This window comes from Pyxicephalus adspersus, chromosome 10, assembly GCF_032062135.1.
Source record: "Pyxicephalus adspersus chromosome 10, UCB_Pads_2.0, whole genome shotgun sequence".
Classification (NCBI taxonomy): domain Eukaryota; kingdom Metazoa; phylum Chordata; class Amphibia; order Anura; family Pyxicephalidae; genus Pyxicephalus; species Pyxicephalus adspersus.
This window is the reverse complement of record NC_092867.1, coordinates 520811-548482: the sequence shown is the minus strand read 5'-3', so window position 1 is coordinate 548482 and position 27672 is coordinate 520811. Positions and strand designations below refer to the sequence as shown.

Sequence of the window (27672 nt, the reverse complement as noted above, 5' to 3'; positions counted from 1 at the left end):
GCTATATAAATGTATAATAATAGTGTGTGACTGTGGGGGGACATTAGAGTGTCAGCTCCTCTGTACAAATAGTGTGTGACTGTGGGGGGACATTAGAGTGTCAGCTCCTCTGTACAGAGACTGATGGGACTGGCTCAGTGTTCTCTGTACAGCAGGATGGTATATGTCAGAGCTATTATGATCGCTGCTTTTATCGCAGATGAGATCACTCAGGAGAGGAAAGTTACCAAATATCAAAAACAAACAAATCCCCCCCTCCCCTCCCCCATACAGGGTCTCTGCAGGAACTGGCTGAAAATTTCCTCTGCATCTGAGTGACAATTTCTGTATATTTTGTTGTCTCTGAGGGGTTAAATGAGTGAAGTGCGGAGTGACGTCAGGAAGGATCTGGGTGGGGGGGTCCAAGAGCTGCCCTCCCCCTCTCCACTCTCCCATCCTGCTACACTCACCTCCCATCTGCAGCCAACAGCTGGACAGGAGGGCACCAACTCCCAGCAAGATCAGGTAAGAGATCTCCTGGCACAGTCCCACCTCCTCATTCCTGTCCTAAATCCTTCTGCTTCATCCTCAGTCCCTGATCATCCGATCTTCATCTCTGATCTGCTCTGTGTCCTGGTACCCCAGCAGAGATCCCTCAAACCCTTCTTACCCCCACAGGAGATCCCTCCAGATCCCCAGCATCCCTTTCCTCATCCTCAGGTGAATTTCTGGCTCCCTTCTCCAGAGTTTGATGTGGAAATGTGAGGTTGGAGCCTGCAGCATCCTCAGGAAATCTCCAACCTGCCTTGTCCTATATTCCGAGTAACCTCATTTCCCGGCTCTGCCGATCTCATTGTGTATGACGGCCAATCGTCCCAACAGATCCCAGTGTGATCCCAGTGTGATCCCCGGCTCAGTCCCTGATGTCACCTGAAATCTCTGGACAGACTGGAAATTTCACTTCCAATTAAACCTTTTACTTTACATCTTAAAATCTGATTTTAGTCCAATATGGATATTTGGTGTCACCAGGAAATGCAAAATGCTAATTTTATTATTGGAGGCAAAAGAAAACTTTACAGCCCCCCCCCCCCCTTCCCTATTTTATTTGTTTCTTTGCTTGGACATTCTCTAATCTCTTTTTTCTTGTAGGTGTCACCCGGCTCCTCGCCATGTCGGTCACAGAATTCAGCCTCCTGCGATGGCTGCGTGAGCGGAGACAATCACGAAAATTAATCCTTCTTATCGTGTTCGTTGCCCTGCTGCTGGACAATATGCTGCTCACCGTAGTAGGTAGGTGCGGCTCCTTCTGTGGGCACATGTGTATATGCTTGTGTGCGTATGCTTGTTTGTGTATGCTTGTATGTGTATGCTTGTGTGCGTATGCTTGTGTGCGTATGCTTGTTTGTGTATGCTTATATGTGTGTATGCTTGTGTGCGCGTATGTGTTTCTATTATGTGCATGTGCTTGTATACATATGTGCGTTGCATAGTGTACATTTCAGTGATGCCTTGCCACACATGGTCAGATTTGATCTCACCACAATGACATCCGATCTGTCCGTCCCCTGCAATGCTCACACAATAGATCTACAGAAATCTGCCGTATGATGAAAGGGGGGTCATGGGGTAAATGGGGGGTGGGTGATGAGAGGGATGGGGGGGGAATAAAGGATTTGCTGCACCCACTGTGACTCCGGCATTTCCCTTCTTATACATCATAGGAGACCCCATGGTGACCACCATCAGCCATTGCCGTCCCACCACCTGAGGATTCTCCATCCTGATATTTACCAACAAATAATAACCCCCCCCCCCGCAGATATAAAATCCAGCGAAACACGGCAGATTCGTCACCATGACATGTCCCCAGCGCGGGCCATCTATAAATTGTGAGAATTCCTTGTTATCAAATTTCCGAACATCATCTGTGGACTACAAATCCCAGAAACTCCAGGAGACAAGCTGTGATTTCTTATAATAAGCAGAAGAACCCTAATAAACCGGGCTGGAACGTCAGATATATCCGCACATCCCATAATACTCCCAAATCATCAACACCTGAAATCAGCTCCCCATCATCATACAACCCTCATACAGAGTGCCTGTCCATCCTGTTTCTGGAATAGCAGAGGGGTCCCAGGTCCTGGCTGCTCCCATGAAGACCCCATTTGTGTAATAATCTGCATAAAGCTGGCCATACACATGAGGACATGGCAGGATGGTTCCCTCGCTCCATCCGGTCTTTAGAAATATGCTTTCCTGAATTGTAAAAAGATCAAAATTGACCCAAACGGCAAAAAAAAATTTGGCAAAACTTTGCTAGTTTTTCTTGTATTGATTTCATTTCCATTCAATGTTTTAATGACCGGTGATACCTTGCTTCATTTATGGAGAATTCTCGTGATCATCGATGCCAGTAAATTGCCCCATGTATGGCCGGTGAATTGAGTAGTTTGCTTGGTTCTCCATCCAGCAGTGAATCAGTTAAACCCCCCCCCCCCCCGGCGTTTATTTCCCAGCGGCGGTGAATGTCTCCCTTTTATCTCGGCGTCTCTCATCATCTTCATATTAAATTCGACACGATTTCCTGGCTGTGCCAACAAGTCTCAGTCAGCGCTATTGTGTGTCCGCTGTGTACACAGAGCGCATGGGGTCCGACCCCCCCGGGGACAATCCTAATTTAATCATTCGCAGACACCGCCGCCCCCCAACCACCGAAATCCATCCAATTTACTTCTAATAATAATATTACTCCTGATGAGTCTCATCGTGGTCACATTGTTACTTTTCTGCCGGTACAACTCTTCCAGAATTGTGGCATTTCCCCTTAACCCCCCATAACCCTAATGCTAACCCCTTTGACCTTAACCCTTTTATAAACCCAAACCCTAACATTAACCCTAACCCCTTCCCCTAACCCTATTATAAACCCTAGCATTAACCCTAACAAGCTAACCTTCAGCCTCTAAACCCTAATGCTATCCTAACCCCCCTCACCCTAACACTAAACCCCATTTCCTCTAACCCTAATATAAACCCAAACCCTAAAACTAACCCTAGCATTAACCCTAACCCCATAACCTTCAGACCCCTAAACCCTAATGATAACCCCAATCCCCTGACTATTACCCCCTGACACAACCATTATTGAAGACTTATATAAGTTATATATAAAATACATTACTAGATTGTAAGCTCTTCGGGGCGGGGTTCTCTCCTCCTGTATCACTGTCTGTATTAGTCGGTCATTTGCAATTTGATTTACTTATTGAGATAGATGAGATTCACCGGGTGATGGTTGTGATACATTAAATACTTTTTCATCAATATTTTCATCCTGCCCCTGTACAAAGCATTGGTCACACCACATCTGGAATATCCAGTCCAGGTTTGGGCGCCAGTTCACAAAAAGGACATTGTGGGATTGGAGAGAGTGCAGAGAAGGGCAACTAAACTAATAAAAGGAATGGAGGAGCTCCGCTATGAGGAGAGATTAGCTGAACTGAATCTATTCTCCCTTGAGAAGAGACGTATAATGGGGGATATGATCACCCTGTATAAATATATAAATGGTCCATATAGAGAACTCTCTTCCCCATTATTCCCTGTGAGATCATTACAAAGCACAAGGGGGCGCTCTTTACGTCTGGAGGAAAAGAAGTTTAAGCTCCGGATAAGGAAGGGATTCTTCACTGTAAGGACTGTGATAATGTGGAATCGGCTCCCTCAGGAAGGAGTTTCAGCAACTACTATAGATTGCTTTAAGAAAAAGGTGGATGATTTCTAGAAGCACAGAATATAACTGGGGATTAAGGATTTAAAGTAAAAATAACAGAGACTGCTGATCCAGGGAACATCTGATTGTCTCATGGAATCAGGAAGGAATTTTTTTGCCCCTGTTGAAGCAAATTGTACCCGGGGTTTTTTTTTTTGCCTTCCTCTGGACCAACTATGTCTTATAGGGTTTTATATCTGGGATATGTTTATTTCCCTGGAGGTTTAATTTCATAGACTTTTATGTATTATGTATTTTTTTAAACTGACTTACTATGTAACTATAAAATACTATTTTATTAAAATCACAACAATAAAAATCCTATTTATTAATAATTTAGCCAAAAATATTTAAACAATGTGTTTCGCTACATAAATGCTTCAAATTTACACCACGGTTGTTCTCTCAAATTGAACCCCAATAATAAATGAAGAGCGGTCACAGAACAGTCACCCTACTATGATCTTTGCTTATCAGTCCTCCATGCCCCCTGCTTCTATGCTCAATGAACCCAATCTGTCTATAACAATGGCTATACAGCTTACTAAAGCCGCCATCTCACAAACAAAGCCTGTATTGCCCTTACCACCTGGGTCTCCTCACCTTACTGGACTGTTTTGTACCTTATATTGGAAATGTTTAAATGTTTTTAGATAAATTAATATTAAATAGGAGTTTTGTTGTTGTGATTTTAATAAAATGTATTGTTATAAAAAGTATTTCATGGTAATTTTGCTGCCTAAAAAGTCCCACGTGTGGCCACATACAATTGTATTGAAGGATGTGGCAGAGGATATGATAGATTTATCAACTAGGAGGAACTGATACACCCAGTAATGGCTGTGATACACCTAGTCAAAGGTGTGATACAGAGTGATGGTTGTGATGCACCAAGTGATGGATGTGATACACTGAGTGATTGGTATGATACACTGAGTGATGGCCGAGATACACCAATTGATGGCTGAAATACACCGAGTGATGGTTGTGATACACTGAGTGATGGTTGTGATACACTGAGTGATGGCTGTAATACACAGAGTACGGTTGTGATACACAGAGTGATAGTTGTGATACACCGACTGATGACTGTGGTACACCGAGTGATGGTTGTGATACACGTAGTGATAGCTGTGATACATTGAGTGATGGTTGTGATACACTGACCGATAGCTGCAATTTAGTAAGTGATGGCTGTGATACACCGAGTAAAGGCTGTGATTTACCGACTTATGGCTGTGATACATCGAGTGATGTTTGTGATACAACAAGTGATGGCTATGATATGCTGAGTATGGTTGGGATTCACTGAGTGCTAGCTGTGATAAACCCAGTGATGGCTGTGATACACCGAGTGATGGTTGCGATACACCTAGTAATGGCTTTGATACAATAAGTGATGGTTGTAATAAACTGATCGATGGATGTGAAACACAGAATGATGAATGTGATACACTGAGAAATGGTTGTAATACAATGATTATTTGTTCTGCTACACCAAGTGATGGTTGAGATACACCCAGTGGTGGTTGTGATACACTGAGTGATGGATGTGATATACCGAGTGATGGTTGCGATACAGAAAATGATTGTTCTTATACACAGAGTGAGGATTGTGATACACTAAGTGATTGTTGTAATATGCTGAGTGATGGCTGTGATACACCAAGTGATGGCTGTGATACACCTAGTGATGGTTGTGATACACTGAGCATGGTTTTGATACACCGAGTGATGGCTGTGACATACCGAGTGATGTTTGTAATAAACCGAGTGATGGATGTGATACCTGAATGATGATTGTGATACACAGAGTTATGTCTTTGATACTCCGAGTGATGGTTGTGATACACCATGTGATGGTTGTGATACATTGATTAATTGTTGTGTTATAACATGTGATGGTTGCCATAAACCCAGTGATGGTTGCGATACACTGAGTTTTGGCTGTTATACACTGAGTGATTGATGTGATACATCGAGTAATGGATGTGATAACAGAATGATGAATGTGAAACACTGAGTAATGGTTGTGATACAATGAGTATTTGTTGTGCTACACCCAGTGATGGTTGCGATACACCTAGTGGTAGTTGTTAAAAACCGAGTGATGGATGTGATACACATAGTGATGGCTGTGATACACCAAGTGATGGTTGTGATACACAAAGTGATTGTTGTTATACACAGAGTGATGGTTGTGATACACTAAGTGATTGTTTAGATACACTGAGCGATTTATGTGATAAACCAAGTGATGGCTGTGATACACTGAGTGATAATGTTGATACACTGAGCATGGTTTTGATGCCTCACCAAGTGACGGCTGTGATAAACTGAGTCATAGCTGTGATATACATAGTGATGGCTGTGAAACACCGAGTGATGGTTATGATACACTGAGTTATGGTTGTGATACACAGAGTTATGGCTGTTATACACTGAGTGATGGTGTGATACACTGAGTGCTGACCGAGATACACCGAGTGATGTTTGCGATACACCCAGTGATGGCTGTGATACACTGAGTAATGGTTGTGATACACTGAGTGATGGATGTCATACACCGAGTGATGGATGTCATACAAAAAGTGATGGATATGATACACCTAGTGATGGCTGTGATTCACCGAGTGATGGTTGCAATACACAAAGCAATTGTTGTTATACACAGAGTGATGATTGTGATTCACTATGTGATTGTTGTGATATGCAGAGCGATTTATGTGATAAACCAAGTGATGGCTGTGATACACCTAGTGACAGTTGTGATACACTGAGTGATGGCTGTGATACACTGAGTTATAGTTTTGAGCATATTTTTGATTCACTGAGTTATGGCTGATATATAGCTGTGATATACAGAGTGATGGCTGTGAAACACGGAGTGATGGTTGTGATACATCAAGTGATGGTTCCAATACACAGAGTGATGGTTGCAATACACCGAGTGATCGTTGCAATACACCGAGTGATGGCTGTTATACACTGAGTAACGGTTGTGATAAATTGAGTGATGGCTGTGATGCACAGAGTGATGATTGCAATACACTGAGTTATGGTTGTGATACATTGAGGGATGGTTGTGATACACAGAGTGATGGTTGCGATACACCCAGTGATGGTTGAGATACACCAAATGATGGTTGCGATACACCCATTGGTGGTTGTGATACACCAACTGATGGATGTGATTCACCGAGTGACAGATGTGATACACATAGTGATGGTTGTGATACACAAAGTGATTGTTGTTATACAGAGAGTGATGGTTAAGATACACTAAGTGATTGCTGTAATATGCTGAGCGATAGGTTGATACACTGACCATGGTTTTAATGCACTGAGTGATGGCTGTGATATACTGAGACAAAGCTCTGATATACAGAGTGATGGCTGTGAAACACCGAGTGATGGCCATGATACGCCGAGTGATGGTTGTAATACACCCAGTGATGGCTGGGATACACCGAGTGATGGTTGAGATACACCCAGTGATGGTTGTGATACACCGAGTGATGTTAGCGATACACAGAGTAATAGTTGTGATATACCGAGTGATGGATGTGATACACCGAGTAATGACTGTGATACACGTAGTGATAGCTGTCATACATCGAGTGATGGCTGTGATACACGGAGTAATGGCTGTAATATACCGACTTATGGCCTTGATACATGGAGTGATAGTCATGATATGCTGAGTATGGTTGTTATATATTTGTACCTAAATACAGTTGTGATGCACCGAGTGATGTCTAGGATACACCATATATGGTTGTAATACATCGAGTGATGGTTGTGATAGACTGACTGACGGCTGGTGGTACAGCCGTGAGTAATAGCTGCGATACACTGAGTGATAGTTATGATACACTGGGCATGGTTTTGATACACCGAGTAATGGCTGTGACATACCGAGCGATGGCTGTGATAAACCCAGTAATGGATGTGATACACCTAATGATTGTTGTGATACACAGAGTTATGGCTGTAATACTCCGACTGATGGTTGTGATACACTGAGTCATGAATGTGATACACCAAGTGATGGATGTGATAGACCTAGTGATGGCTGTGATACACCAAGTGATGGTTTTGATACACAAAAAGATGGTTGTGATACACAGAGTTATGGCTGTTATACACTGAGTGATGACTGTGGTACACCGAGTGATATTTTCTATACACTGAGCATGGTTTTCATGCACCGAGTGATGGTTGTGATATACTGAGTCATAGCTCTGATATATAGAGAGTGATGGCTGTGAAACGCCGAGTGATGGTTGTGATACACTGAGGATGGTTTTGATACACCAAGTAATGGCTGCGACATACCGAGCGATGGCTGTGATAAATCCAGTAATGGATGTGATACACCTAATGATGGTTGTGATACACAGAGTTATGGCTGTAATACTCCGAGTGATGGTTGTGATACACTGAGTCATGGATGTGATACACCTAGTGATGGCTGTGATACACCTAGTGATGGCTGTGATAAACCAAGTGATGGTTTTGATACACAAAATGATGGTTGTGATACGCAGAGTGATGGTTGCGATACACTGAGTCGTGAGTGTGATACAATGAGTAATGGATGTGATACACATGATGATAGCTGTGATACACAGAGTTATGGCTGTTATACTCTGAGTGATGGTTGTGATACACCAAGTGATGGCTTTAATACATAGAGTATGGTTGTAATACACTGAGTGATGGCTGTGATACACGGAGTGATGGTTGTAATTCACTGAGTATGGTTCTGATACACCAAGTGATGATTATGACACACCGAATAATGTCTGTGATACACCAAGTAATGGTTGTGATACACCGAGTGATCGCTGTGATATACAGAATGATGGCTGTGATACACCCTGTGATGGTTGTGATACACCCTGTGATGGTTGTGATACACCAAGTGATGGCTGTGATACACTAAGTGATGGTTTTGATCCACCCAGTGATGGTCGTGAAAAAAGGACTGATGCTTGAGATATACTGATTGATGGATGTGATACAGTGAATAATGGTTGTGATACACAGAGTGATGGCTGTGAAACACCGAGTGATGGTTGTGATACACCCATTATGGTTGTGATATAAAGATTTATGGTTGTGATACACCAAGTGATGGCTGTGATACACGGAGTGATGGTTATGATATACCTAGTAAAGGTTGTGAGACACTGAGTGATGGATGTAATACACCAAGTGATATATGGTATCCCAAGTGATGGTTGTGACACACCGTGTGATTGCCAGGATACACTGAGTGATGGCTGCGATACACAGAGTCATGGCTGTGATATACCGAGTGGTAGTTATAATACACTGAGTGATGGTTGTAATACACCTTGTGATGGCTGTGATACACTGAGTGATGGTTGTGATACACTGAGCATGGTTTTGATATACCCAGTGATGGTTGTGATAAACTGAGCTATTGTTGAGATATACCGAGTGATTGATGTGATACAATGAGTGATGGCTGTGATACACCAAGTGAAGGCTGTGATACACCCAGTGATGGTTGTGATACACATACTGATGGTTGTGATACACTGAGTGATGGTTGTGATACACCTACTGATGGCGGTGATATACCAACTCATGGCTGTGATACACCGGGGGATGGTTGTGATACACATACTGATGGTTGTGATACACTGAGTGATGGTTGTGATACACCTACTGATAGCGGTGATATACCAACTCATGGCTGTGATACACCAGGTGATGGTTGTGTTACGCTGAGTGATGGTTGTGATACACCAAGTATGGTTGTGATATACCGATTGATGTCTGTGATACACTGAGTGACGGTTGTGATACACCTAGTGACGGTTGTGATACACCTAGTGACAGTTGTTATACACCGAGTGATGGCTGTGATACACCGAATGATGGCTGTGAAACACTGAGTGATGGTTGGGATAAACAGAGTGATGGTTGTAATACACCCTGTGATTTTTGTGATACACCCTGTGATGGATGACACACTCAGCATGGTTTTGATACACGGAGTGATGGCTGTGATAATCCGAGTGATGTTTGAGATATACTGAGTGATGGCTGTGATTCACCCAGTGATTGTTGTGATACAGCTAGTGACTATTGTGATACACTGAGTGATGGTTGTGATACACCTACTGATGGCTGTGATATACCGACTGATGGCTGTGATACACCGAGTGATGGTTGTGATACACCAAGTGATGGCTGTGTTAGGCCGAGTGATGGTTGTGATACACCAACTATGGTTGTGATATACTGATTGATGGCTGTGATCCACAGAGTGAGGTTTGTGATACACCCAGTGACGGTTGTTATACACCCACTGATGGATGAGATACACCGAGTGATGGATGTGATAAACCGAGTGATGGCTGTTAAACACCGAGTCATGGTTGTGACACACCGTGTGATTGCCGGGAAACACAGAGTGATGGACATACTACAGCGAGTAATGGCTGTGATACACCGAGTGATGGTTGTGATATACCGAGTGATGTCTAGGATACACTGAGTAAATTTGTGATACATCAAGTGATGGTTGTGATACACCGATTGATGGTTGTGACACAACATGTGATTGCTGGGATACACTGAATGATGGCTGTGATACACAGAGTGATGTTTGTGATACACTGAGTATGGTTGTGATACACCGAGTGATTGCCTTGATGCACGATGTTACATAAAATGTTACAACTAACTCTTTTAGATTATTAGTTAGTGCTGGGGGAAAAAAGAAAAGAGGGCACGATGGATGAATCTATGATGGATGAACACATGATGGATGAATATATAATGGATGAATACAAGGATGGTTATAGAGGGAAAGGATTGATATTAGATAGATGGAGGAAGGGAGGGATGATAGCTGGATGAAGAGATAAAATATTACTCTGCAGAAGCGGGTGTACTTTCTTTTCCCTGTGACTGTACTCAGTGCACCTCTCTGATATAGAATATTTCTGTTTACAGTTCCTATTATTCCCAGCTACTTGTACACTATGGGTCACGAATCAAACAGCAGCATCCCCCAGGAGGAGCCAAGTGGCCCCTCTGGACCCAGCAGCTTGCAGACCATCTTCTCCTACTATGACAACAGCACCCTTATCATTGCCAATGTCACTGCCAGCTCGCTGCACCAAAGCAAGGAAGTGACACCCATGCCATCCCTACCCAGTGTGGCACCAACATCTGACTGTCCTAAGGCCGACTCCAAATTACTCAACGAAAATGTCAAAGTGGGTTTATTGTTTGCATCGAAAGCCACCATTCAGCTGCTGACCAATCCTTTTATCGGACCTCTGACCAACAGGTATGAATGGAATATTAATATCTCCATACACCATTATCCTGGGGGACACTATATGGCAAAAAGTCTGGGGAAGACCCTTTTCTGTTCCCCCATGACTGTACCTCGGGGTACAAAGCCCCCTCCATATAGACATGGGGTCACCAGTTTGGTGTGGAGGAACTCAAGTGTTCTGCACAGAGTCCTGACCTCAACCCTACTGAACACCTATTTGGGTGAATTGGAATGGTGAATCCCCACCATGAGTACCTGACCTCACTAATGGGGGCAAATCTCCACAAACACAACCCATAATATGGACAAAACCATATTACAAGCCATGAAGGGAAGGTCAGTATTACTTGCCATGGCTTTGAAATGAGATGCCCGCCATGCTCAGGGTACACAAACATTTATCCATATAGCTTATCTGTCAGTGTGTGATTGGCCCCAGTTTATGGATCTGGGGGGTTTTACTAATTAGTGCAGAATTAGGGGGAAGGGGTTTAGAAGGAAAGTGATCAGATGATATACAGTTAAACGTGTAAATGATCCTCTAAACGATATCTCAAACTTTGGAGATTTATTTTTTCTTTATGAATACGTAGAGATGATGGAGACGGACAACTTGTTTTCCTGTGGCTGAGGGTCCATTATGCTTATCCCTGGCTTCAGCACTTCTATAATAATGAGAATCAATGGAGGCAACCCCAGCATGGTCATCCTTCAGCTGGTAAAGGATTGGGATGACAGCCCCAGAATCTGCAAAATAATAAGTTGGGATCGGCCATATATTCAGGATGTCCATATATTCATTGTCTATAGAGTGCAGTGACACTCTGATCTGTCTGGAAAAGTAGAACAGGAAATTGCTCCCACTGACCACTAACCTTGCAGCGTTTTATTTGCAGGATTGGTTACCAGATCCCCATGTTTGCCGGATTCTGCATTATGTTCCTCTCCACCATCAGTAAGTATTTCTCTGCCACCTCAATACAGAATGCCAAATCTGATAACAGTCACATGACCACGCCAAACAGATCCATTTATCCCACTGTACACCTGGATCCGCTGGATTATAGGCCAAAAAACATGCTAATATGAAGACATTTATCCCACTGTACACCCAGAGCCGCCGGCTTATAGACCAGATACATCCTAATATAGAGCCATTTATCCCACTGGTTCCTTGATATCACATGACTAATTTCTGGTTCCTGTTTCCGCAGTGTTCGCGTTCTCTGGGACGTATTCGTTACTTTTCATAGCAAGATCCCTACAAGGAGTTGGGTCATCATGCTCCTCTGTTGCAGGTTTGCCCCCCAGTTCTGTATTGCCCTGGTCTGTGTCACAATTTGCTTTCTTTCCATTAGCAGAGCAATGGGTACGAAGGACATAAACGTGAGATCTCATTGGCTGCTGTAATGCGGTTCTGCTCAATGTCCGCCCTTCAGTTTCCTTGAAGCAGCCGCATTGTGTGTGATTGCATGACATAAATCTGCCTCCATCTGTCTGGTTTGTGGGTCCTCCATATCAGAGAATTATTATTGTCGATCCAATCAGAATACAAAGCGATCATTGTAACCCCCGAGGTGACACAAGAATTCCCTTCTCGTTTCAGGGATGGGCATGCTGGCCAGCGTCTACACGGATGATGAGGAGCGGGGTAAGGCTATGGGCATTGCCCTGGGAGGACTGGCAATGGGGGTATTAGGTAAGTGTAATTATATCAGTGCAAGATTTGCAAATTCTAGCCCAAATCGTAGATTGTATCAGTGCAGCCGGCGTGTTCTCTGGTTACAGCTCTGTGAACTTACCCACTACTCTGTAGCATGAGAGGGAAGTTACACCGCACAGAATCATGTGACGAGGGGTACAAGGCCTTCCTAGGAGCACACAAAGCAATTTAAGGGGATTTCGTATATTCCAGCAAAGCTTCAATTCTCAGGAAAAGGAAGAAGGGAATGGGGAGGGGGTTCTCTATGAGTTTCGGGTTTCTCAGATATTGGATCGGGGGCCATATACTGGATATGTAATTTATCTGTGTCTTTAGTTGTTTGGCTGGAGTTCTGCTTTAGAAACCAATATGGTTCCTTGGTCAGTTGTATCAATGTGCAGGAATAACATTCACGCTCGGTCAGTCCAATCATCTGGAAGGTCCGAGAGAATATTTATCCGGTTAGGGTCCCAGCTGAGGTGTATGGGTGGATTTGGTATATAGACGATGGGTAACCCTCCATGATGAAGCCATCCAATGACATTCCAGGGATCAGCCGGAGTTATTCCCCCTCCTTACCCCCACTTGTGGCTGATTGGATTGGAATTCTCATGTCTGTGTAGGGCTCTTGTGATTTTCTCTCAGCAGCTGAGCCCGGACTTCATTATTGGGAATGTAATGTGGGGAATGACTGATGAATATAGATCTGGAAATATTCACCGTTTATTGGCTCCAATATCTCAGATTCCTCTCCGTCTGTTATCTGAATCCCCTGCATCTAGAAGTCTCCAGAATGATGACAGATTTACTAACATTGCCTCCAGGGAGCGTTCACCCATCCGGCCAATTATTGTCAGATCAATGAACGTTTACTTAGGTGCCACTCCACCACAGCCGCCATCTTCACCCCCCCAGTCCTCGGGGCGCAATCTATTAAATCGGATTTATTTGTAGCTGGTGAGGATTTTATTTCTGTGAAATGAGAGCACTGGGGATATCTATTAAGCATGGACACAGCATTTTCTGACCTGTGTGATCACCCATCATCAGCCAGGGGCCAAACTGAGACAGATGGGGGGGCATAGGTAGGTGGTTGGCAGACGCGATATTCATAGTGATATCACCTGGATGAGGTAGGTGGTTGGCAGACGTGACATTCATAGTGATATCACCTGGATGAGGTAGGTGGGCGTTTGGCAGACGCGACATTCATAGTGATATCACCTGGATGAGGTAGGTGGGCATAGGTAGGTGGTGGATTGGTTCCATTTCCCTTGGCCGTTTGGTATATTTGTGCCAACCCTCCAGCTGGGCTCCCTCTGCCCATCATCAGCTCTGCACTTACTATAGACACCAAAGTTGCTGTCATGTCTCCAACTCTTAGCAACACTTGGCCATTCACAAAACTACCCAGATGACATTTTATGAAAGCTCTGGTGTAGCAGCAGATCCAATGAGATAGGGTAGATCCAGATTTGCCCTATGGAGGGGCAATAAATTGCTCTATTTCATAGGAAAGACAGCTTGGGATTATTGTATGGCCGAGGTAAGCAGATCATTTCCTCCATACACCTGGGAGACAAAGTCTTGTGTCATGTTGTACTCAGATTCCTCTTCTGATTTCTATAATCTGAGGAGTAACAGAATATCAGAAATGGGAGCAGAGATGTTACATAACAGAAATGTTTCCGCATGAGAAGCTGCGTTATCTGCGGGAAGAGTCGAGAATGTTACAGATGAAGAGATTGTTGGACATATTGTCGATCCCACACATCGGTCTCATGGCCACCATTGAACTGGGGCTTCATCCAGTTCAGGTGAAGTGCAGCAGGTTGCGTCACCATGTGGACAATAATGATATCTCCAATGGAAGTCATTGGTTGGTGGATAGTTACAATATCTGCAGGTTTTGTAGTGGGAGGGAAGTGATTGGTTGGATTCAGCCTTTTGTTCTCCACAGATAAAAGCAGAAATGGAATTTTTTGGAGCCACATACAATTGTAAGATTGTAACATTTACTGTGATCTCCAGAACTACCAAACTGGGCTGAGAGGGTAACAAACCCAACCACTACCACCATGTCCTCCTCAGACCTTTGGGGCCAGTTTGTCCAGTATAGCCTGGAATTAGGTCTCCTGGTCAGTGAGCACGCATAGTGTAGGGGGGTCCAGTCCTTGTTCTCGGCACTGATGAAGGTTTTTCTGGCAGTGGGACCACCATTCGGAAGCATCTTCTATGAGTTTGTGGGGAAGACGGCGCCATTCCTGGTTCTGGCAGTTCTGGTTCTCCTTGATGGTGGTAAGTCCAATACTTAAATTGTACGAGGTGGTTTATTTTCATATATTTCAGCCATGTTGAATCTTTTACTCTGCAGCTCTTCAGCTCTTCATTCTACAACCCTCCAGAGCTCAGCCAGAGGTAGGTTCACCAACATTCACCCGAGCGGGGCCGCGTGTGATCAGAAGGTCTAATTTGTGACTTTGTTCTTCTTTCAGAGCCAGATTGGGACCTCTCTGGTTACCCTCCTGAGGGATCCATACATCCTGATTGCAGCAGGTACGTCTGTGCCGGGAGGGGTCTCTTTATGTCAAGCTGTAGATTTCTTATTTCCTCCATGTTTTTCTAGGCTCCATCTGCTTTGCCAACATGGCAATCGCTATGCTGGAACCAGCGCTGCCCATCTGGATGATGGAGACGATGTGCTCCCGGAAATGGCAGTTAGGTGAGAACTTTTACCCATCCCATAAAAAGAGCCAACATTGGATGGAGAGAAGGCTTTGTCTCTAATGATGAGGCTGGTTTATTGCTTTATTTAACATACGATGGTCTGTGAGTCATCATCTGAGCCCGAATCTGAGGCTGCATAAATCTGTTCTCCCTGAATCACAAGGGGCCATAAGGTCCCGGCAGAGGTCACAGCCTCCTCCCTATCCGTGTTTCGTATTCAGATATATTTGATGTAAAGATTTCCTGCAGCATTTCTGGCTATCCAAAAGAAACATTCCTAGAAATTCTATATGATGTGAAGATGAACAGAGAGCACTGACAGCTCTGTGTATACCATGGACATTGGAAATGCGCTGTGCAGATGAGAGCTGACAGAGAAATATTGTCAGAGCTGAGCACACACCAAGCTCCCTGTCCCGGGGATGGAAGAGAGATGGAGAATGCTCGAGAAATCAGCTGGAGGGATTATCATCTTCCACCAATCCCCATCCACAAGAGCAGGACATCCAAGCTCACCCAACCCCCCTCTCCCCAAATCTACAAAAGCAGGGCCTCCACCCTCCCTCTACCCCAATCTACAAGAAGCATTCATCCACCCCCAATCCCCATCCAGGTTCCCTGACCTTCCTCCACACATCTGTGAGGTCTTCAATCTCCCATTACCTCTACCTGCCATGGCAGTGTCACCAACCTCCCTATACTCCTATTCACCAAACAGGGATCTCCGACCTCCACTCATATCTGTGACAGTGATTCCCTGCCTTGCAGTCCTATCTCATCTCAAAGTGTGTAGTTTTTTGTGGAGTAAAGAACGCCAACCGTTATTTTTTGCCATCTGTCTTAGAAAGATCTGCTTTTACTTTCTGTCCTGTAGACCCAAACAGAGATAAAATCTCCCTATAGTGAATGTCAGCAGAACTGGTGTCACCATTGGAAGATTTTCCTTCTCTGTTCTGGTGACAACACTAAATATTGTTCACAGAGGAGTGAATCTCCCTAACAGACACACAGACAGCAATGAACACCCAACAGGGAGTCACACTCTGCCCAAAACTAAAAAACATTTGGCTTTCGGTAGCCCTGACCGATCTCTGGGCTCTCGGTAAGATGTATGGCTATGCGGTTCCATATCTGAACTTTAATTGGTGCAGACAGATCTGTCCGGGGGTTGGTGCTGATGTAGTGCATCGGCACCTCCATTCACTCAATAAGCCTCAATGAGATGGATGGTCGCAGAGTTGTAATAAAGCTCCGAGCTGCTGCAGGGTGATGGAGCCACCGATAAGACGCAGCGGATATGAAGCCTTTTCATGAATGTTTCATCAATGCTGATAAGAGGAATTGTCTCCCCAGGTGTGGCCTTCCTCCCGGCCAGCGTCTCTTATCTCATCACCACCAATATCTTCGGGCCCCTGGCGCACAGGATAGGCAGGTAAGTCTTCATATTGGTTGCATATTGCAGATCTAATCGGTGGAAGGACAGGGGTGCATTCACAGTGCAGCGGGAGATTGATTTCTGTCCGGCCATCGCCTTTTTTCTTTATTAAATCTGTGGTAGAATGCTGCTGGGCACACTCTGGGGCAGGAAGGGTTAAGGCAGAGACATAAGGAGCGGTCGATGTCTGCTCAGCGTGGGGACACTCGTGTAATCGAACTTTTATTGATCCGAGACACAAAATAAACAATCGGACATTTGACAAGTAAAGTGCTTGTAATTCGGAATGTTTCACAGCCGGCACTGATCAATAAATCACAAATATAATGAGCGGCGGCGATGGGAACATGTTTACTAAATGCCACTAACGGGCCAGATTGTACAACACCAACAGGCAAAATGCTGCAAATATCGAGCTGGTGACCCCCTATCGGATACACTGCACATTTAAAGGGGACGTTGCCCCTCTCTTCTATAATGTCTCCGATGCGCTCAGTTATAGGATTTTACATTATCACCATTTTCCAGCAGGCCCCATCTGTCAGCCAATATTTCTGCTATAAATAGACCCCAGGGATTAATTGCCCCACAATTTTCTTAGTTTCTAGTACGACCGCCTAATTTCTGCCGTATTCCTTCCGCTAGAGCTGCGTACATAATCTATCGCCCTTGCACTTCCTGGCCCCAGCTGGCTGTATGATGGTAAATATGTGACCGTCCCTCTTGTGTCTCCACAGGTGGCTGTGCGCCTTCATCGGGATGATGCTGGTGGGAGTGAGCATCATCTGTGTAAGTAAAACACAAAATATTTCCAACCGAGACCCCTCACTGCCGTCCCCAACTTCACCATACCAACAATACCCCCCAACCCCCCACCTATTTCACTGCTTCTAACAATTTTAAAGATGGACAATGGAGTCAATTGGGGGGGGGGGGGGGAATAAAGGAAGGTTTGGTGGTTGTTTTGGCATCAAATATATAAAACACATTCTTTCTATTGACCACCAATGTATGAGGCATTCCTCCCACTGACCACCAATGTATGGGGCATTCCTCCCACTAATCACCATAGTATGGGGCATTCCTTCCACCAATCACCAGTGTATGGGGCATTCCTTCCACCAATCACCAGTGTATGGGGCATTCCTTCCACCAATCACTAATGTATGGGGCATTCCTCCCACTGATCACCAATGTATGGGGCATTTTTACTACTGACCACCAGTATATGGGGCATTCCTTCCACCAATCACCAATGTATGGGGCATTTTTACTACTGACCACCAATGTTTTGGGCATTCCTCCCAGTGATCACCAATGTATGGAGCATTTTTCTCCCATTGATCACCAATGTAGTTTTGTTGATCTGCCAATCCTAACTATACAGAACGACCAGATATATATTATTTGGATTCTTTATAAACATTGAGAAGACCAAACTGCCATCCATATCCCTTTCTACCCCACCCTTTTGTGTATTTTCCTTCATACATTCCGGGGTAAGTTTGTTCTGGTAATACAAAGATCCTGCAAACTAATATACAGCCCCAGGCTGAATCTGACCACCAGACTGATCCACGGGCCGAGCCACTGCTGACTCTGAGTTTTATCTTTACATTTAGGTGCCATTTGCCAAAAACATCTACGGATTAATAGCGCCCAATTTTGGGGTTGGATTTGCTATCGGTGAGTCTTGCAATGACGATTAGAACAATTTGTGTGCAGATTTTTTTATTTGCAACATTTGTGCACAATCCCATAAAATATTATGTTTTCAGAAAGAACAGGTAAATTGCTTGTATATCCTACAATTATTGAGATCTTGTTGGAATTGATGAGCTGACCGACTTAAAGCAAATACTGCTCTTGTGATTATTTGTGAAATCACGATTTAATCACCTATCAGGTGGCTTCTATCACCTTTTCTGTGATCCAGTAGAGGCTAATGATCACTGGCAACAGTAATTTGGCTTGGCCTGTTTGCAACAACCCAGCGTGAATATTTAAAGTTCTCATATTAGGGTTTTATGACCCAAAAGAACTCATCTCTGCCAATGTCCTATAAGACAATAAAAGTAAATGTGTTTCTTCTGAGTTGGATTTCACAATGTAAAGCAATAGCTGTGACCGAGGCTCAGGTCTGGAAATGTTTAATGCTGAAATCTGTTTCCCAGCACGCTGGTTACAATCTAATGTGAATGTTCTCTAGAGGAAACCATCAGCTGCATTTGTTTTTTCATCCTGTAGGTATGGTGGACTCATCAATGATGCCACTTATGGGTTATCTAGTGGATCTGCGCCACGTCTCCGTCTATGGCAGTGTCTACGCCATCGCCGATGTAGCTTTTTGTATGGGGTTTGCGTTGGGTGAGTTCTTTATCATCAGAAATATCTGCAGCTCGCAGTGCAGGTGACTAAAACTCAGCAAATGCTTCATATCAGCGTCATATATTTACACAGCAAACAGGCTGCGAGCTGAAGGCTGAGCCATCATTGTGCACACATGTTCCGGTTCCCACAGGTGGAGGAACTCTGCCATGTCCAATATACTAACTCCTATCTGACCCTATAGGGCCGTCTGCTGGGGGTGCTATAGCAAAATCCATAGGATTCCCATGGCTGATGACAATCATTGGAATTGTGGACATTGTCTTTGCTCCTCTTTGTCTGTTCCTCAGAAGTCCTCCCGCCAGGGAAGAGAAGATGGTGAGTTGTGTCTCCTGCAAAGCCAGATGGGAATAAGAGCAACTGATTATATATTATATAGATTTATTCTCAGAAAACAAATATTCATCATCAAGAACAATGCATAAGTACAGAACATTGGCTAAAACATTGTAATTGTACCACAAATCTAGAGTAAATCCGCACCGTTACTGCGTGACCTACCATGAGCGGCACCAATGCAATCAAAGCAAAGTTTATATAGAAAAAGTGATAATTCATTCAAACTTGCAGGATTTGTACTTGTGGAGACTGATCAAACTATCCAGAGAGCCAGTTTACAGTTCACAGTGCACAAAGATAAAAATACTCAGTTTTAATGCATCTCCTATACCCAAATATAAACCCTTTTCAGCTATTGAACTTCGCACAATGAGTGCAGAGCACATGGTTTGTCCGGGGGACAAGGTGAGCTGAGATCTCTTCCAGCATGCTTCACAAATCTTGTCTGCTTCCTCATGAGACAGAAATGCCCAACACCTGTACAATGCTCTTCTTGAATATAGGACGTAGGGATAAGGGTTTATATGTATGGGTATTGGAGGTTCAGAGACCTGGAATCCCACAAACTAAAAAGATTTTTAGTGGGCCCTATACTTCCACAGATGTGAACCTGAGGGATATTTATTGAGCTTTTTTGATCTATTAATAAATGATTTTATATAAACAAGTGCTTTGATTGTCAGAAGTATCTTCTTACAGATAGGCCAGGAGTAAAGTGTACCTGTCACATACACGGACCACGGTAATCTTGTGAGAATCGCAATCATCAGCTTCTCCATAAAGGGAAGGGGGTGAGGGTTTGTGCCAATCTCAGCTTGTTCAGTAAAGTTTTGGTACATTGTTTGACTTCATGAGTTCATTCCCATCATCCTTGGTGTCCCTGCCATATGTGAGAGGGACAGAAGAGCAATTGTCACTTGTCAGGTAATACAATGTTTTTATCTGTGCAGGCCATTCTCATGGAGCAGAACTGTCCAGTGAAGAAGCGGATGTACACCCAGAATGACACGCAGTCCTATTACGCAGCGGACGAGGAGTCTGAGAGCGATGAATGAGTGCAGACTCCACATTAAGCAGCTAGTTGTTTCTACATTTCATTGTCGTATCATTGGTCTATCAGTGACATAGTAACAAGCCAAAGGTCTCTTGTTCTGTCCCACTGGAGCAGCATCTTATGGCACAGAGAGATGTGCACACACCCGGGGTAAGACTGAGGAGTCGTTATGTAGTGCCGTACAGGGACAAGTAGAGAGCCTCAATCCATGTCAGCCTGACCATAGACAGGAAGTGACTACAAATTTAGATATATTGGGGTTGGGGGTTATACAAATCTCTGTATTAATCTAAGACCCCTAAATGTAGACATTGCCAAGGTTTTCAAAACCCTTCTAGACTTATCCATAGATTGGTCCTGGGGTGCGGCAGGTTACCATGTACAGGTTTCCCATGGGGAGTCACTGGTAGCCAATGGCCTCTGTGGAACACCTGACCTCAACCCCAAACCACCATTATAAACCAGTGTGACAGAAATAAACCCGCCACACTCTCCAATCTTCGGATATCGCCACTTCTCGTCTCTGCTCCTGATGTGACACATATATCTACACATTATTACCAACCGCCTTACTAAGTTTAAAGAGAAACAGACTTTTATAGACTCATTGCTATAAATATTGTTGAAAGATGTTATTTTATGTATTTAATTTTATTAAATATTATGCAATATATTTTTAACTACTGTAATGGTAATGTAAAAGTGTATAAAATGCTGAACGCCTGATCATCGGTTTCCATTTGTTGGTCTGGGTGTGATGGATGAGAGGGGTAAACTCTGGGAGTAGTTTTGGGGTGAATGTGCCATGCAGAGCTAAAGGAAGTAACATGGGGATGAACTAAGGGACCGATGGAGGTCCATTGGGCCCAGGTACAACCTCCATGTACTGCAATAAATCTGGGGGATTCTGCAATACAGGGGAAAGCTGTGCACATGCCTGTCATTCAGGGGATGTGTGGGGAGCAGCTCAGGCAATACAAATGTGGCAACTTCTCTGGGGCTTTTGCAATTCTTCTCACTTACAATGGAAGGGATGGGTGGACCAAAGCGTCATCGTGAGGTTCCTATTTTTTCCTATTACATCTCTGGTGTTTTGCCATGGATACATTTATACCAGGGACCCTTGGCTTCCTCTATCATTTTGCATTGTAATGCAGCTCAACACAAACTTTTTATCAGTCATCATTGTGGACTCTTCCCCTCACCTTCTGTGCCAGTGACAACTATAATATTTATGATGTCCTCAGGACAGGAAGTGAAGGGATATCATGAACATCCATGAAAGCCTGGCAATGCTCCAACCCTTCTCTGGTCCATGTATACCAGGGAAGTGCCTATAATGTCTGGGTTCCTTCGGCATTCACTGAAGTATTCCCATGTTTAGAAGAAATAAGACCCTCTGATGGCTTTGCTACCTACAGGAAACCAATCACTACAACAAGGGTGCAATATTCACCACAATCTGATATTACCCGTAGAAAATGAGTCCAAGCTATGCAAAGATTCCAGTCCAAGTAATCAGAAACGCAGAATCTTCCAGGAATAAGTGTGGCTAAAAGCCATTAATCAGTTACAAAGTATTCCAGAGTTGTCACACAGGAAGATGGGGCTGTATTGACCTCATCATAAGATTCATCTGATGCAATGTTGAGACGTTGGTGCAGCATTATACAGAACTGAAATTAGAAAAGGTGACTGAAAAGACTTTTCTCTTATTAATATCCTCAGGTCACATGCTCACAACACTTCCTCTTCAGTTTTGGTGTCTGTCCTTCAAAGGCCATAGGTGTCCGGAATTTTCATGGTACTCATCTATTATGATCATTGGTCAATCACAAAATGTGGCAACAATTGGTTTCTGTATCGCAATGTTTATTAAGCCTTCAATAGTGCAGTTGATGGCCCTCTGCTCAGCTTCAGGTTGATTTTGTATTTCTTTAGACTCGTAGGGGTTGAGAAGCACAAAGGCCATCAACTACGACCGTAAATCTGCCATTTACTGGATCGGGGTGAATATTCTTCCTTCACAGTCGTGAATATGTTGTCATTTTATCTTGCTGGGAATTCCTTTTACAATAGCTGCAATATTTTGGTCTTTTACCCCCCTTTACATGTTTTATACTAAAGCTGCCCCAACCTTCCCATCATGGAAACTGTTCTGGTTGGAGGATTTTAGGACTTCTGCCATTTCATTATGTCTCCAGGTGCCCCCATTCTCTGTTAGGATGGGGGGGGGGGGTAGATTTGTTTATTGGATCAGTGGAGGACAGGTGATAGTAAGGGCTTGGTTGGCAAAGTGGAAATAATACAGGCGTACGGTTCTTTCTGCGGCCGAGGGGTTCTTGTGCAATCTGCAATGGTCTTCGGCCATCAGTCATATATTGTTATCCATGATTGACCAGTCAATATCTGTCCAGCCATCAGGAAGATGTTTTCTTTCCTGCAGCTCTGCTGTGCTTATTTCTATAAACATGGAATAAGTATTATTAGAAAGGAGACACTGCACCAATAAACTGGTATTTTACCTCTTACCTATCTGTTTCATCTTATTAAAAAACGAGATGCCGTCCAGTCACCATACAATCTGAACTCTCATAAATCAGAAATCTATGGAGCTCCTATTAGTATAAACTTTGCTGGAAATGCATATTGTGGTTTTTGGGCTTTACAATGAATAGTTAGCACAAACGCAGATCTTACAGCTTCAACTATGAAATCAATTTACTTTTTTCCTGTCATTTACTCATTAAAGACCCCAAAGGAAAACTCCAAATGAAATAAAATGCCCATCATTCTCCATAGAAGGTGCCGGTTGCCGATTGTTCTTTTGAATATCTTCACTGATTACCCTGTGATTGGTGGTGGCATTTATATCATGCTCAGATAGTATGAAGGGGGCCCGAACCATTACATCACCAGCCTGAACTACTAGTACAAGACAGGATGGATCCGTGCTTTCATAGTGTTAGTAACAAATTCTGACCCCACCATCAGAAGGTCACCGCAGAATTCAAGACTCATCAGACCCGGCAATATTGTTCCAATCTTCTCTCATCCAATGTTGGTGAACTCGTGTGAATTGTCCCCTCAGGTGGCTGGCCGTAGCTGATACTTTTCTGTGGCTTCCGATATCTAATGTGAAAAGAGGCTGAAGAATGCTGGCCAAGAATCTCCAAAGTCAGAAGGTTTCCTTCCAGTTAGCTGCCCTAGAATGGAGAGATCCATAGATAATCCATCACCAGTGACAAGGACAACGTAATGATCAACTCCTGCTAACTCAATATTGAGGGACCACTAAACCTGGACTAAAGATGACAGACTGTCCACAACAGCTGAGGTAAAGGCCATTGGTCAGACATCGACCCATTGCCCCTGCTGTGAGCATGCACTGAATTCCCAAAATACACACAAGGAAAGAGACCTCCAACTTCGCTAGAAACGCTGAGTATAGTGAGTGAATGTTGCAGAAGACAATGAATGTGCAGACACAGCTCACAAACAGATCAACCCAGAACTTTACATCTCCTGCAGCTATATATAGTGTGCTAATTGTAAGGGAACTGCAGTCTCTGGTCACATGGTGCAGTGCTGTGCAAACTCTGCTGGTGACAGCGATGTCTCTGACTACAGATTTGTTTAAAGTCCATCTGTAGAAAAAACCTTCTACATGTTTCATAGCATCACTTTCCTTGTTTAGCAGAAAAAAATGTATCCAAATCTGCCATCCAGGTCCTTAACACCTTTTTCTCTGCTGGGGTTAATGACCCAGCACCGCCAAGCCTGCAACATTGCATTCTCCATTGTGATTGGATAGCGATGCTGGCCGGCCAGCGGGAACTGTCATGCAGTGTCATCGCCACCCATGGAAAGACCATGCTGAATGAAAATGGAGGAAAAAACCTGGACTAATTACTGGGTAATAATGACCGTTTTACTCACCTTGGTCATGGGTGAGTAAAAAGGTCATTATTCTTACCCAGGGATTAGTTATAGGGAACAGGAAGGGGGCTGGGGGGGTTTGCATTGCCCAGAGAAAAGCTGTAAAGTGCAGAACCAAAGCCCTTTAACATCCTTAACCTGCTTAAAGGAAAACAAACCCCCGATGGAGAATCCTAGCGATTCGGGTGGGGGGTGCAGTGCAATCTGCCTGGGGTGACCATCAATAGCTGTGTGACTTTAGGAAGGTACAAAGATAATATTCTGTGCAAACACTCCTCAATAAGAGCTGCCGGTGACCACACTGCTCTCCATTCCCTTTCTAATCAGAAGGAATATATGTCAGCACCCTTCTGTAATAACACAGATAAGGAGTCATGAAGATTACGTCTTATTCATTTCCTGGCAGTGTGACAGCGACCGTATGGCAATAATCACGGCAGACACCACACATCCCGCAATGCCTTTATTATTGAAGCTATGTACAATACAGCATTGTTGCAAAGGTTACATTATTCATTTTTTTCCAGTACAACCCAGGGTTAGAACCGCAGAACCCGCGCCTACATTTGTGGTCATTCCCTTTAAATCTTCCATCCGGGTTTATAAAAAATATTGCACTACATTTATTCTGCACTGTACAAAATGATCAATGGAATTAGCAGCATTAAATCAACCGCAGATCCCTCCATCGAGCCTGTCCTGATAACACAGAAACCAAGGGGACACAAAGTGACGGGGGCATCCCAGCGTGTCGGACCTTGATGACAGAACAGGGTGTAGAAGAGAACTTCACACCAGACACGGGAACATGGAAGACAAAAGCCACAAACACACGCGTGTGCGCTCATGCAATCTTTCCACTGCCACTACGAGGAGAACCAAAGAGCAATACGAGGACCTCTCAGCATCTATAGATATGATTTCACCCATCAAATCCTCCACATAATATGAGATAACCGGAATATGACCAGAGCCTCATACAGTACATTATTATTTATTACAATTTCTTCTGAAGGAAATTCCCAAATTTAGTCTTCAAAAACCAAACCAGGTGACATCTTTCCCTCCTGATCTGGTGGAGTTAATGCACCATTCATGATAAGTCACCGGTGTCGGCCACCATCAGCTAAGGTGCTACAAGATGAGGAGATCGCGAACATTACAAACAATTGTACAGCCCCGATGTGTTTGTTTTTAGCTTTGGATGCATTGGGGAAAAGGGGGAATCCGATTAACTGCCAACTAATTGTGTCCCCAACGCAGAGATTCCACCTGAAGTCCTGCACATTCCCCAGTGCTCTCCCCGGCCCTTTTAGCTGGGTGCACCACCCGGCACTTTCTGTAGTCACCCGGCTGTTTTGGGGTCGCAATACTGGGGCCACCATCCACCTACAGCTTCACTTCACCTAGCTTAAAATAGTTTCTGAGAAGAATATTGTTCCAGTTTTGTGTAATGAAAATGTCATTGTGACAAAAATAATGAAATTGCACAGCAGAAACATCAGAAGATTTACATACATAAAGGGATTAAACCACCAAAAAACCTCAAACAGGTCAGACGTACTGCAGACTCTGCTTTGTAAATACAGAAGAAATTAAAGGGGTGAAAAAAAGAGAATAAAAAAAATGATAGAAAGCCGAGAGAGCAGATAAGAGAAATAACAGAGACAGAAGGGAGGTGAGGAGATGGCAGAAGGGGGCCAATCTGGGGTTGTGATTTTCATTTCCTTTCTGGTGAAAAGAATGTCATGGCCTTTGTAATGCGGAGTTCACCTTTTCTCTAAATTTCTTCATGCAAAAAAATAAAACCATCTGAAATGAATTTGCCAATGAAGATGATAAATATGTTTTTGCACTTTTATGAGGTCCAATATTGACAATAAAGCATCCGTTGCTGTGACTCTCACCAAACATTCACCGTTGGTGAATCAATTACTGCCATCTAAAGAACAGCGATGTAAAAGATTCATCTGCAGTGAATGTTTGATATGTTCTCTTCCTCTAACCCCAAGCATAAGGAAGTCTGCTGACACCGAACACAAGATGCCCTTCCTTATAGCCGGCCATTGTGACATCGGGAGCCCAAATCTCTGTGACTGAATCAGACCAATCGAGTTACAGCCGTTCCTGCGGATGGGGGACACGAAACATCCAACCACAAAGACACAACATAGAAATAATAAAGTGCAAGAAATTAAAGCATGTACAGTAGATTATTAAATATGAAAACTAATAAAACAATTATTTATAAAACTAAAAATTAAAACTCAAAATTATATAAAAAAAAAAAGTTCACATCCACCAAACGCAAAGAATCATCGAGCGTCTGTATCTGCGGTGTAACCATCAATGGGGGTGCCGGGGTGACACCGACCATTCACAACAGGAAGATAGGTGCACAGCCGAGGAATAAAACCAAACATTCACCAGACTGAGGGAGCGGCCTGAAGGAACAGAAGTGGCTTCCATAGCGATATTCATCATTATCCCCAGCGATCACACCACAGAATCTTCCTGAATGCCCAGTTACTGGGACCCCCCATTCTAAAGATAAAGTGATGATCACTTGTGCATAGGTTTTATTTCAGCAGAAACAGGATTCCCCTTTAGCCAACATCACATGTCTGAATACTGTAACTGGGGCCCTCAGAAGACAATAGGTGGCCCCTGGGGTCCAGGAGTGTTTGGTCTGTATATGATGATCAGCTAATTCAATGAGAGGCCAATCTGGAGCAGAAGAGATTTTGTATGGAGTCCGGGAGATACAATCATCTACTGAATGCTACAAAACTATTGGAAAGGACATTTTCAGAACATCTACTGGAACTTTCTGTATTCCCAGACAGGAGAGCGAGGTGAAATCCTTCCTACAATCATCTGCCCCAAATCACGGCAAACTATTAGATATCATGATCTGTCTGCTAACACCGGGCCGAGAGAATGCGGAGTTCAGGTGTTTCCAGCCTTGTGGACAGTTTGGTGAAGACCCTTTTCTGCCCCCCCC

The 27672-nt window shown here is 43.8% G+C and overlaps 1 protein-coding gene and 1 long non-coding RNA gene across 3 annotated transcripts; one reads left to right on the top strand and one right to left on the bottom strand.

Moving 5' to 3' along the window:
- The first annotated feature begins 412 nt into the window (after positions 1–412).
- On the top strand, positions 413–21464 carry SLC18A2 (solute carrier family 18 member A2). Of its 2 annotated transcripts, none has more exons than XM_072425043.1 (16): positions 413–504; positions 1132–1272; positions 10754–11093; positions 11981–12039; positions 12299–12382; positions 12691–12783; positions 14995–15084; positions 15161–15204; positions 15282–15342; positions 15413–15508; positions 16867–16945; positions 17686–17737; positions 18571–18634; positions 19196–19315; positions 19521–19654; positions 20626–21464. In XM_072425043.1, exons 2-16 carry the CDS (start codon positions 1152–1154, stop codon positions 20728–20730), a joined length of 1542 nt encoding a protein of 513 aa, XP_072281144.1. In that variant the 5' UTR covers positions 413–504; positions 1132–1151; the 3' UTR covers positions 20731–21464. The 2 variants fall into 2 exon arrangements, with proteins under 2 accessions (XP_072281144.1, XP_072281145.1); XM_072425044.1 differs by lacking the exon at positions 413–504 and adding an exon at positions 587–699.
- Positions 18663–20728, bottom strand: LOC140340062 (uncharacterized). Its single transcript, XR_011922575.1, has 2 exons — positions 20397–20728; positions 18663–19668 (listed from the first exon to the last, which is right to left on the bottom strand). It is a non-coding gene; the product is annotated as an uncharacterized lncRNA (long non-coding RNA).
- Positions 21465–27672: the final 6208 nt, after the last annotated feature.